At 34.8% G+C, this 13,502-nt stretch overlaps 1 protein-coding gene across 18 annotated transcripts in view; it reads left to right on the top strand.

Moving 5' to 3' along the window:
- Positions 1-13,502, top strand: part of NRXN1 (neurexin 1) — a 1,430,528-nt gene that overhangs the window by 656,548 nt on the left and 760,478 nt on the right. For all 18 annotated transcript variants that reach the window (XM_044663323.1, XM_044663322.1, XM_044663321.1 and 15 more), the window contains 2 exons: positions 10,039-10,420; positions 11,959-12,149. In XM_044663323.1, coding sequence (XP_044519258.1) covers positions 10,039-10,420; positions 11,959-12,149 — 573 coding nt within the window. The remainder of the gene's footprint in view (positions 1-10,038; positions 10,421-11,958; positions 12,150-13,502) is intronic.

The raw sequence follows: 13,502 nt of genomic DNA, 5'->3' as shown, positions 1-13,502 counted from the left end.
AAAAGAGAAAAAATAACTTGTGGATGAAATAGAAAATATTAGTCTTGTGTCTAAAAAATCTAAGTAAAGGAAACTAAAACCATAACAGGTCCTTGAATCAGAACCTAATAAAAGTGATTTAAGTAATTATGCATTTACCGAAACAGTTGCCAGGACTACAGAAAGTTTGCCACACTTATATAATACAGAAAAGGGACTAGATTAGAGGAGCCAGAATGGTAGCCAGGATGAGGTGCTTGGATAGAATGTGGTTCAGAGGAAGACCCGTGTCTTAACATATATTAAGCACTGCAACCTTGAACCCAAAACAAGTTCAAGTCCTTTTATCTTGGCTCAAAATTACATCAATCCCACTGGGATTGGTTGGTCTCTTTGACCTTGTGCTCGATTTGTACTATGCAGTTTTAACTTTGTGCTTCTTTAGCACTGTTCAATGGCTCTTTTTATATTCTGGAATCAGACAGAATCTTTAAGCAATAATTATTTAAAACAATCAATGGCATTATTCTTTAGTTTAAAATATTTTGGGTATGCATTAATATTAGAACAAATGTATTTTAAACTTATATTATTGCAAAATAAATAAAAGATTAATATTGATAATGTGTTCAAGTACAAAAATGAGAGAAAAAAGAAACTCAAAACTGTATTGCACATAGAAGAGGAAAAAATAAAAGAATGTTTTAAAAATCAAAAATATATAGCTTAGAATCAGCGAAAGGTTTCTTACCCAAAAAATGGGATCCAATTTCCTTTTTAAACTTGGCCATGAACTACTGTGAATGTAAATTATTTTTACAGAATAACAGATTTATAAAAATAATAATATAGTAGATAATGTACATTCAAATAAAGTATAAAATTCCCCAAATTCACAATAGCCCAATTATTGACAATAGCAAACAAACCCATTATTATATAAGATTCACATGAGTTTATAGATAGTCACTTGCTCTGTGATGTTTAAAAAATCTATATTTGTCACAAATTCTACAGGTATAGCAGATCTTTCAACCTTGGAAATTGCTGATGAAAACCTATTTGGGCCTAAAACATCACCAAGAATTTTAAATCCTTCTGGTAGGAAAGTAAACTAAATTAAAAAGTGAAAATACTATGCATCATGTAGGATCTCTTTTTAGCTTCCTGATATATATATATATATATATATATATATATATGTATATATATATATATATGCCTATCATCCATTCAGAAGGTATCTAAAGTCATTTCTAAAGTTCCCTTATAAAATTACAATTTAAATTCTTACGTCATTATATTATCCAAGGTTATATAAGCAGTATGTGACTTCGATAGTTAAGATGACAAATCCAGGATGCATAAGACTTTATGGGCTTTTTACAACTTAAAAAAATTGTGGAAGATGTTTATGGGCTTTTTACACTGATATGTTGTTCAGTAAAATAACAGGGAAATGATACAGATAAAGAATGATATAACAGAATAGAGATTAATTAGATTAATACAGATAAACTTAACAATTTTAAACCTTAAAGAAATTAGCAAATACAATAATATAAGCAAACAGTAAGTTACAAGCAGTGTAGTAAAAAAATCCATTTTACCAATCCCAATAGATTTGTTCATTATCTTGAGAGGAAAAGCTGAAAATAATTAGCAAGCAATAAACTTACAGATCTCTTTTTAAGATAATTTCTCCTCCTCCATAGAAATCAACCATTCAGATTTTGTTTGTCAGAGTTCTGAATTTCTTAATATTGAGGTCAAATTCTGCATAGAGCATAGTGTACACAACCCTCATAATGGGTGTGAGTAAATCAAAAAGCCAAAGGGGTATGAGGAGATGAATTTCTTCCCTGAATCTTAAGATTAGTCAAGCTCTCAACTGCAAAGTATTCAATAAGCACAAAAAACCCATGGAAAAGAATTAAGCAGATCCAAACTGCACTTTTTAGCCACCTCAAACTGTTGTTTCAGAATTTTAAGCATGCTTTGAAACAGCATTATTAAAAAAACACTGAATAGAAGTTTCCTTTACAGATTAAACACAAAAATTCAAAATCTTGCTGGAGAACAATAAGGTATTTGCATATGAGAGAACTGGCCAAAAGGTAGAGACAAAATCCCAAAAACTTCTTCTTCAAATCTACTGATTTAGTCTCTCTGTCCTCAAAAGAAAAAAAAATAAAGATAAGTCCCCTAGTTGCAAGTCTCTCTCAGCCAGAAGTACAAGATCAGTTTAAGACTTTGGCTTAAAAAATGGTAGCTTGGGCTGGAAAAGCCACATAGGATGGGGGGAAGGGATTGGGGTCTCACCCTCTGCAGTGGAAAAAAGCAGCTAGGATTGGCTGGCTCACAGCAGCAGGTCTGGTCTCAACAGCCACAGCAAGGGTTTCAGGCTAGGTGGAAAGAGCTGGCTCACAGCAGCAGCAGAAAGCAGGTGCCAGGGAAGAAAAAACAGCAGGATTGCAGGTCCTTGGAGAGAAGAGGCAACCCCAGCTCTTGTGCTGGGTGGGTGGAGTCCAGACAAACTTACTAATTTTACTTAAAATCTCTCTTAAATATTTGAGAAGTCTTTCCCTTTGTGGTAAGCTATAATGTGGCTATTAAAATTAATATGCAAAATACTAAATATTATGTTTATAAATATTTTATTAATAATAAACTAACAAAAGAAAATAACTAAAATGTACTAACCACCTCACTCCCAGGAACTAAAGAGAAAGAGAGAGGAGTTATAGCTAACTATAAAACAATAACATGACCACACAAATGTGGAGGTACAGGAGAGATTGAAGGGAATTCTGGGAAATACTAACCACTTATGGGGGATGAAGTCCAAAGTTCCAAATCTCCATTTATACCAAAGAGCAAGAACTGGAAAGTGGGGCAAGAAGATGAGACACACACACAGATATAAAGATAGATATACATGCATGCATATATGCACATATATACACTTGTATATATGTGTACATGCAAAAATAAGCATTTATATACACACATGTAACATGTGTACACGCACATGTATACATCTATCTACATGTGTGCAGGTGCACATATTCATATATGTATGTGTGTATGTGCATGTATGTATCTGAGAGCACTATCTAGTATACAGTAAACCTTTCAGTGCTTTTTTTATATAGTCCTCGGATCTTTTGGATTCTTTAGCTTTTCTTTTAACCTATGCCAGAATTTGTCAGTTACCACCTGTGAGCAAATTGGAGCTAACAGAAAGCATTGATTTTCTAATCTATGTACTACTAACTCTACCCTGGCATTAGGAAACAGAAGGCAATGATTATGCTAGAAAGAGGCCAGATTTGGAGTTAGAGAATCTGAGTTCAAACCATAGCTTTACTTTCTGCCCCCTGAAAAATTCATCCCTCCTCTCCAGCCTGTTTTGTCATCTATTAAAGGAGAGGCATATGCTAAAATCTTTTCCAGCTTTAAATCCTATGATCCTAAACACATAAAACTAAAAATGGAATTTAATTCTCTCATGAATCCTCTCCTGTATTTATATTTAATAAAGGAAGAGGACAATTGGCCAATTTGTCTAAGAGTATTTAGAACTGAAAATGGCTATAGAGATCATCCAGTTCAAACCCTTCACTTTACAGATGAGGGAACTGAGGGATAGGGATTAAGGGAAATACTTAAGGTCATACATCTAATAAGTAGCAGAGAGATGGAATTTAAACCTCAGCTTTCTGCTTCCAAATCCTGTGCTCTTTCATTCACACTAGGAAGCCTTTACCCATTCATAACCTCAACTTTCTGAGCATTTCCTCCCCTCTTCCCACATCTTAAGATCAGATGTCAAATACTACTTACCTGCTCCCTCCTTTACATCAAAACATGCCCTTATAATCTTCTCTGGAATGTCTGATAAGAATTCAAAGGTTAACTTCACTCAGGGTTTTTTTGTTTTTTTGTTTTTTGTTTTTTTACATTTTTAACAAGGATCAATACCTTCAGATAAAATTTCAGAGTTGATTTCAATTATAGAGTGGCTGAATCTTTGACCAAGGAAGCCCTGTTATTTCTCTTAGATTTTGTTCTTTTAAAACCATTTTAAGCTCTTTTCCTAGCCATTCTTCTCTCCCCATCATCTCCATCCAGTCCTCTCATTCTTTCCCCCCTTTCTCCATAATCAAATTCCTCTTCTATGAGTAGTTCACTAAGCTGTCCTACACAAACATTTTGACTCAGCAAACCTTTAGTTAAGATTTCCAACACTATAGGCAAAGTTGCCAGAAGGAGAAGCTCCTTAAGAATCTTTCAGACTAAGTTCAGTGTGAAATGAGGAATTCTTCATTGTTACTAAGAATGAACAAGATTTACAACTGATCATTATAGCTGAACAGTAGGTAAGATCATATGATACTAAAAAGAAAGCCTTAGGGATGTGGTGAATCTAACAAATAACTTATGAAGTCCCTACTATGTGTCAGGAACAGGAAATACAAAGGCAAAAATAAAATGGTCCCTGTCCTCAAGGAGTTGACAGGCAGATTACTAAGGGAAGTCAAAAAGTACACAACTAAGCAAGTGATAATGCGAATGCATGAATGAATTAAAAATTTATTAAGTATTTTCTATGTGTCAAGTACTGTGATAAAGGGAAGGGAAAGGAAACATTTATTAAGCTCTTTCTACATCCAAGATGCCCGTATAAAAGGCTAGGCAGTGTCTGAGCACAAAGAATGTGAATGAGGGAGCACTAAAATGTGGAAGTAGGACAGAAAAATGTTCTCTTAACATCTGAGCACTGAAGGGAGCTTGAGATCTCAAGAGCAAAGGTAAATGGAGAGTACATTCTAGGCACGAGGACAGTCTATGTGAAGGCACAGAAACAAGAGATAGATTCTTGTACATGACAAACAACAAGTTGTCCATTCTGGCTGGAACACAGAGTGTAAGAGGTAGAGTCATGTAAATTCAGTCTAGAAAGGGATGGGAGCCAAGTTGTGAAAGGCTCTAAATGCAACTGAAAGTGGCAAGAATCCAAGCTGTAGAAGATATAATTTCCATGCCAAGGAATGCTTTTTCCTTAAGATAAAATTAGGTCTTTCCATTTAATTTTCAGAGTAAATGTGAATGAAGCTTAAATCTAGACTCCAAAGAATTCTAATTTATCTTTTCCTAACTTGGGCTTGTTCCAGTAAGCTTTAATAATTTTACCAATCAAGTCCTCTCCCTATTCATGTTACTCATTTTGATTTTTTTAAAATTTCCTTAACTGCTTGGGATTAGATTGAGTGAGCGAATGTTTGACTAATAAAGAGTCTCACTAGTCATGACTCTCAAACTGTGGAATATGGCAGAAGCCTCCATTAATATGCAATTTTAGAAGCTAAAACAATCAGGCAATGTGGCTGTTTTTCTGGTTTTCTTTTCTGCTTTGCTAAGAAATTCGGAAAATCAAGATTCATGTAATCAGTACATAGATTAATAATGACATTCTGAGTAGACTGTTTTATACAATAAAGTTAGGGGGAAAAATTCCCCTGAGCTTTAAAAAGACCCCCCGACCCCCTCATATCATGAGTGAATATTTTCCCATTGCTTCAGTCTTCCATATAAAGGTCATCTTGACTAAGTAGCCTCATGAATCAAATTTTGAAACCCTTTGATTCATACGGACTAAATCTTGCCCCCCTTTATAAAAATCTTTGTTGAACATAGAGGTAACATCATATAGGCTATAGTATGCTGGATCTTAGTTGGTCTTATCTGGTACTAGTTATATCTACAGGCAAGTCTTTTCATCTGTTAGCTACTCTTTCCTTATAGGTAAAATAGATATGATGACTGGAGCCCCTCTTTCCCAAGTTAAGTATCATCTATAATCATTGCTTTAGGTTATTCCTAATGATTCAACAATCAATCAGTGAAATAGTCTTAATAAGTTACCCATAAAAAACTGAAATGAGAAAATAATGAACTCCACATTTTTTTCACTGTCAGTTTTATAGATTTTATTTTTGTAGAAAGACTTATAAAAGTGAAAGTGATAATACGGGGACCTCTTCTGAAAGTGTTTCCAATATTTTAAATGTGTAGAATCCCTCACTTCTCTATTTTGTTTTAAATTAGAAGTCCATTCTATTTCTATCCCAGTTCTACTCCTATCCTCTTTGGAAAATAAAAGAAAAAAAACAATTTTTTTGGTAAAAATAAACATTGTCAAGCAAAACAAATTCTTCATATGATGTTTGACTCCTTGAACTCACAGTCCTAGCTGGCAGTTAAAATATTTGTTGGAGGCAAATGCAGTGAATGAATCTTGTGATGTACAATGCTATGGAGGAGCCAGCACTTAGCACAATGCCAGGCACATAGTATGCTCTTACTAAATATTTATTGATTGAATCACTGAAGTTCTTAAGGACTACTGAGAACAACATTGGCTAGCAAAAGAAAAGGGCATAGAGGGAGAAAGAAACATCCATCTTATGTGGATAAACATTTATCTGTCCCCTTCTTTGTGTAAAACAGTGTGATACAGTGTATGGAAAACTTGAAGTCAGAAAGACCTAGTCAGGTTCCAGCCTTATCTCTGATACTTACTAGCTCTGTGACCTTAGGCAAGTCACTTAACTTCTTAGTGCTCTAGATAATGGCCTAAAATTATTAGGCATGGGACTACTACCAATTTGCATTTGCAGAGAGAATTATTTCATTGGGGAGATCTCTACACCATTTTATTTATTTTTCTTTGAATTACATGTAGAAGCAATTTTGAAAAAAAATATTTCTGACATTTTATAGTTCAAATTGTTAGGGTTCAAATGGGTGGCCACCAGAGGAACACAGGAGACAATGCAATCAAGCAGGAGAAAGCTTTATTGCCAGTGCGTGCTGGGGGAACTCAACAAGAGAATCCCAAGTAGTGCATTCAAAGGAGGGAATATATATGTTTCAAGGGCTAGGGTATAAGTGCCTTTGTCTTAGGGTTAGCTAATAGCTAGACAGTGGGAGTAGGGATGTTTCCAGGTGCCACAGGATATGATTCTTAATCTTCAAGGCTGTCCTGTCTAGGGAGGAGTGGTGTCCCTGGGACTGTGAGCTCCAGATAACTGCCTTGCTGAGCAGAGCATGACGCTATCAAAACCCCCATGCTTAACTGGGTATGATGCTGTCAAGCTGTTAGTTATGGGTCTCAGCTTTTTGGCTACAACAAAATGAACGTCCCTCCTGTAAGCAGTAAATAGTCTGGTATAAGATATAGGTTATACCAATGTTTTCATGCAATAGTTATTTTATTTTTTCAATTATATGTAGATACAATTTTCTGACAATTGTTTTCTAACACTTTGTATCTCTACACCAATGAAAGCACAAGTCCAGTCTGAAAAGAAGAAACGTAAAATACATTCTCCAACTTACGGAGGATGCAAAAATTAAACACCCCCTACTCCATCCCCCTCAAGGGGTTCAGATATATCAAGAATGTAATAAGAAAGGGATCTTTCTAAAAATTAAATGTGTGAGAAATCACAGCATAAAAAGACAAACGAAGTGAGCATTTAAATCAACAGTGTTTAAAATGTGCCTCTCATCCAGGGGTTCATAACTTGGAGTCCATTAGCTAATTTTGAAACTGTTTTTAATAACTGAATTTTAACATAATTGTTTTCCTTTGTAATCTTGTGTATGTATGTTTTTATGCATTTAAAAATATTAATTTGAGAAGGAGGTTTATAGGAGTCAACAGATTGCCAAGAGGGTTCCTCACACATAAACATGTACACACACTCACAAACATTCACAAACACAAGCAACAAATCCCCTTCAAGACCTTTTCATTGCTATATTTGCTATCCCCAGAATTAGGTTCCTGAAAGAGTGGCAGTGGAGTAATTTCTTTTATAGATATAGTCACAAATCAGATGTAATTTCCCAAGAAAGAACGATCTGAGGAAGACAAATAAAACTACAGATAACTGAGAACCAGAAATCAAAATTACCACAGATATTTAAGTTAGTTTAATTAAATTAAATTAGTTTCAGGTGCCCTAATAGAAAAGGAGAAGAAAGAGAACAAGAACAAGAAGAGGAGGAGGAAGAGGAGGAGATAGGGTCACTATTATAAAAGGCTAAAGAAAGAATGTGAAAATTGAGTGCATGTATATGTGCCTAGGCATGGATTTTGTTGAAATATAGGGAGAAAGTATGAACTGTCAAAAGGAAAATTCAATGAGATAATGTTTTTTTTGTCAATAATAATTTAAAATGCAGATTTTCTCATGTGAATATTTCTTCAAAGATCTGCTTTTTCTTATTTTATTTCAGTGAAAGAAAAGTGTTTTTATCTAATTAGAAGGATGTAATCAGAGGACACATCACTGATTAAATAGCAGCTATGATGTAGTGGAAAGAGAATGGAGGAAGAAATCAGGACACAAGCTCTACCTACAGCTAGCAAACTAGTTGTGTGACCTTAGGCTAGTTCTTCAATCTCTCAAACTCAATTTCCTCATGTGTAAAAAGAGAAGCATTGACCAGATGACTTCCTAGGTAACTTCTTCACCTCTAGAATTCTAAAATGTCAACTTGGCTGATAACTGAGTAGAAGTTCTCAAAGGATGAAAGTAAGCCTAGCACTAATTAACATTTTCATTAATGACATGGATGATGGAATAGAGTATGCTCGGTAAACTTTCCAATTACACCAAGTTGAGTGGGGGTGAGCAGCACCTTGAATAACTTGATTAGAAGTGAAATTGTCTTTGAAAAGTTGGAGGAGAAATAAAATGTCCATGAAAATGGGGAAGGAATAGTTATTTTTACAAAGGCAATATAGAATAAGATTGGCTTAGCATGGGTCATGGCAGAAAAGGATCTGGGTTCAGAATAAATCATAAAATAACTATTCAGTATGGTGTATGTGATTTTTTTCTAATGACCACATCTTCATTCAGGAATAGAAAGAAAACCATAACAGTGGCGTTCTTGAGATGATTTCCTGGTATATACCATATTTGTCATGTTTCTATTAGAAATATTTTGACTAAGGAACTAAGATTTAGAATTCAAAATGGACATTGTATAAGATACAGAACAGTGTCGCTTATAAATAGGCTAGGAAATTTTTATGTGAAAAAGTTGGAGAACCATCACTGTTAGAAAGAATGTGAGAGCCGACACCTAGTTAACTGTTTTCAAATTTAAAAAGATTACTTCTGTGAAAAGTGATGAGCAGCTCTTCTTAATTTCCACAGGGAATGGCAATGTAATAAAGTTGCATTGGAGGGAAATCAAGTTGCAAAGTAAGAACTTGTTAATCATATAGCTGGGTTGAACCCATAAAAATTTGTATGACTGATCTGAAGCTTCCTTTTATCTCATCCTCCTCAACTTCTTCCCACCAGAATGTCTTGTACTCTGCCCTGACTCCCTGGTCTCTGATATAAGAGCTTTTTACATTTTTTTTTCCAGAACCAGACCAACTTGTCATTCCTTGGCCCTCTCCATGCCAGGCCTCTGAAATTGTAACCCCTCCATTCCTGATTTCTCACTCCCCTTTGTGTATTATCTTCCCACATTAGAATATAAACTCCTTGAAGACAGGAACTATTTCACTTGTATTTGTATCCCCAATGCTTATCAGAGTTAAGTGCTTAATAAATGTTTTATCATTCATTTATTCACTCAAGTTTAGTTATTTTCACTTGGACTGATGATTAGAATAAAAATACAGATGAAGAATGTTAAATATAGCTCACATGACCTTTGTTGTTCCAATAATAAATTCTGCTATATGGAGTCTATACAAACCAAGCTTAGAGAGGATCATCATCAGAAAATTTAATGAAGATTGATTAAAACACAATCATCAAATGAAGAAAGAAGAAGAGGAGAAGCAGAAGGAGGAAGAGAAAAGTTCTTTTGTGCCTGGTACAACAATAAAAACAAGGAGAAAATGGTCCCTTATGTTTAAAAGAATTATGCTATCACTGGTAATTTCAAAAGTGCTATTCTTTTTATATTTTTTCCTAATGAAACAATACACTGATATTATCATTTTTTCTCACTTTCTAGGCCAAATGGCAGGAGATCATACAAGGCTGGAATTCCACAACATAGAGACGGGAATCATAACAGAGAGGCGGTATCTGTCCTCTGTCCCCTCCAATTTCATTGGTCACCTGCAAAGTCTGACTTTTAATGGAATGGCATATATTGACTTGTGTAAAAATGGCGACATAGACTATTGTGAACTAAATGCCAGATTTGGCTTCAGGAACATCATAGCAGATCCTGTCACTTTCAAGACCAAATCAAGTTATGTTGCCTTAGCTACATTGCAAGCATACACCTCTATGCATCTTTTTTTCCAGTTCAAGACAACATCCCTAGATGGATTGATTTTATACAATAGTGGAGATGGAAATGACTTTATCGTGGTTGAATTAGTTAAAGGGTAGGTGCATATCAAATCAAGTGTGGTGCCTGAAAGAGCTCTTGAATTTGGAGTCACAGGTTCAGAGAAAAAAATCACAGCACTGAGGTTTCTTCCCTTTATGAATATGGATGATTCATTGAAGTTCTCTCATTCTGTTTCCTCATCTACAAAATTCAAAGAATTGGACATATAATGTCCATTCCAGTTCTATATTTGTGCTCTTATGACCAAATATTAATAAAATCCTAATAACTAGAGTATAACTAAGTAGAACTAATTTTTTTGGTTGACTTGCACTTTTAGGAGAAAGGTTATCAGTTGTTTCCTAGCAGAGATCATTTATCAGATCCTAGAAATAAGCTTCTTGGGGAAATGGTATTGGAGATGCTTGTTTAGGAAACATTTGAATTAAATGGTGTCTTCCCTTCCTTTCATCTCAAATTGTCTGAAGGAAAAAAAAAGGAAATAATTTTTGATCAGTCATCTCTGATTGTCTTACTATTTCTGAGATCACTGACAAGCAGGCAGCAATCAGCAGGGTTACATGGGAGATGGCAGTTTCTAACATAAGGGTTTTAGTCAGACTACAGAAAAAGAATGGGAAACCAAGCAGAAAGGGGCTCAATTAAAACAGAGACAGCTAGTCAGAGAAAAGAGAGGGCTTGAAAGTGAGAGTTTTCCCATAGATTCAGTAACTCATTTGGTCAACAATAATTCATAGATTGTCTACAATCTGTTAAGAAAAAGCCCAAGGATTAATTTCTGATTAATGACCATCATTATATTGACAGAAAATTAAATTGAAATGTTTTAGAAAATTTTCAATAAGGAACTTGCAAGTTGAGAGAAAGAAGTGCTAGATTTGATCTCAAAACACTGAGTTCAAGACTGATCCTTTTAAGAAAAAAAAGATTGATACTTGTCAGTTACTATGTAGATCTCAATTATATAAATCTTGTTTTTCTAAGTTTTGGTCTCCTCATGCAAAAGGAAGCACCCAAAAGTTGTCTTCTCTGATCAAACAGGATCATTTCAAGTCCCTAATGAAAAATGAAAGCTTTCTATGAGATATTATGAAAATATAAATCATCATCATTAAGTTAATTAGAAAATTAAAGTGATCAGATCAACTAATTCCTTCAAGATCCTAGCTAACTATGATTTAATTCTATTATTTCCTAGTAATTCAAGTGAAGATATGGTTTCCAACATTTCAAAATAGCAATTTAAAAAAAATTTTAATTCCATAATTTCACAATGTAATCCCATTCAGCAAGCATTTATTATTCAATTTGGATCATGCACTTTGAGGTACTGAGAATGCAATGATAAAAATGAAAAATAATTTCCATAAAGTTTCTTTAAATTCCACTAGATGCACAATGATCCATCTCTCTTGTTACAAAAATGTGATACTTTTTATCTTTTTATAAGCATTTTTTTATATGGTTATTTTTCTAGGCAATTAAAAGTGTCTTCAGCTATATTTGTCCATGTAGGTGTGTCTTACTTCATCCAAGTCCTTCCACTGCTCACTTCTCTTGTTCTTTCCTTAGGTACTTGCATTATGTGTTTGACTTGGGAAATGGGGCTAACCTCATCAAAGGTAGCTCAAATAAGCCACTCAACGACAATCAGTGGCACAATGTGATGATATCTAGGGACACCAACAATCTCCACACAGTCAAGATTGATACCAAAATCACCACCCAAAGCACAGCAGGAGCCAGGAATTTAGATCTGAAAAGTAAGTCTACACCACATATGGCCCAAAATTTGGGGTCTCTTAAGAAATCCAGATTTTAAACTTTTTTTTTCTTTAGTCTCATTGAAAACTATTTCACTGACAGTCGGTAATTCATAATGCAATACAAAATCTGGTATTTCTCTTTTAATGTGGCAGAAATATATGTATTTTTCATAGCATATTTCAAAAAAGCCAACATCTAGGATTGCTTACATTCTTGATAAAACTCTGAAGAGCTGGAAATAATGAATTCTTCTTACTGTTATGAGAAAAATAAGGGGAGTAAATATAAGTTTGTTCTTTGTCTAGTGACTTACAAATGATTAAAATAGTTCTTAACAAATTTTGGTCAAGATAACTAGTATATACAAAGTTTCTTCTTGAGCTTGTAAGTACTTCCTGGTAAGGTTTTCCTAGGTACTTATTGACCTTCTATCAAAGGGTGGCACAGCTTGCTGATACTCCTGTGTCTTTAACAGTGAATCTTCACCCCTGCTGAAGACATAGCTCTAGCAGCATCTGCCATCTCAAGGGCTCAAAGGTCTGGGGGCAGGGTCCAAGCATGCTTTTCTTTCCATATTGATTTCTTTTTTAAATCTCAGGAGAGAAAGTCAAAACATATCCCAATGGGAAAGGTAACAGCGTGAGAGCACATCAAAAATATATGCTAAGAACTCCTAGCTCAAAGACAACTTTAAAATCATATTTAAGTTTGGGGAAGGCTTAGCTTTTCATTAGTATTAAAAAGAATCCTTCTCTCTCTGTCTCTGAGTCGAAAGACCACCCTGGAGATTTTGGGAACTGTTGAGAAAAACCAAATGACTCTTCCTTTTAAGTGCTAAAAAGAAATGCTTCTTTGAGTCCTGGGAAGAGATAAAAGAAAGAGAAGCAAATATTCAGCATTTAATTTGAAAACATATTTCCAGTGAATGTATCTGCCCAACACATAAACTACACAGTTAATGATGGACTACCTTCTTTCACAGATTGAGTTTTGTTCACCTCAAAGGGGGTCCTGTTTGTACCCTCCATTCAAAGGCTTTAGCTCAAAAAGTAAAATGCTGGTTAAAAGGGCAGATACATTTCCCTTTCTTCCTTCTCCCAAGTGCAAAAGGAAGGTATTTTTATCCTTATCAGCTTAAAAGAAAGAGTGCCTATCTTGCACAGTAGTCAGGTGGAAATTGTCAAGTAACAGGAAGGAATTCAGGAATTCAGTCAGCTAGCCAGGCAAGTCAACAAAGGGCATGAAAAAAGGCACATTTTGCAAGTGAATGAGGTGGCTGGAGGAAAGAGAGAGAGAGAGAGAGAGAGAGAGAGAGAGAGAGAGAGAGAGAGAGAGAGAGAGAGAGAGAG

The sequence above is a fragment of the Gracilinanus agilis genome, chromosome 2 (assembly GCF_016433145.1).
Source record: "Gracilinanus agilis isolate LMUSP501 chromosome 2, AgileGrace, whole genome shotgun sequence".
Taxonomy (NCBI): Eukaryota; Metazoa; Chordata; class Mammalia; order Didelphimorphia; family Didelphidae; genus Gracilinanus; species Gracilinanus agilis.
The sequence above is the reverse complement of the archived record's forward strand: the minus strand, read 5'-3'. Positions and strand labels throughout refer to the sequence as shown.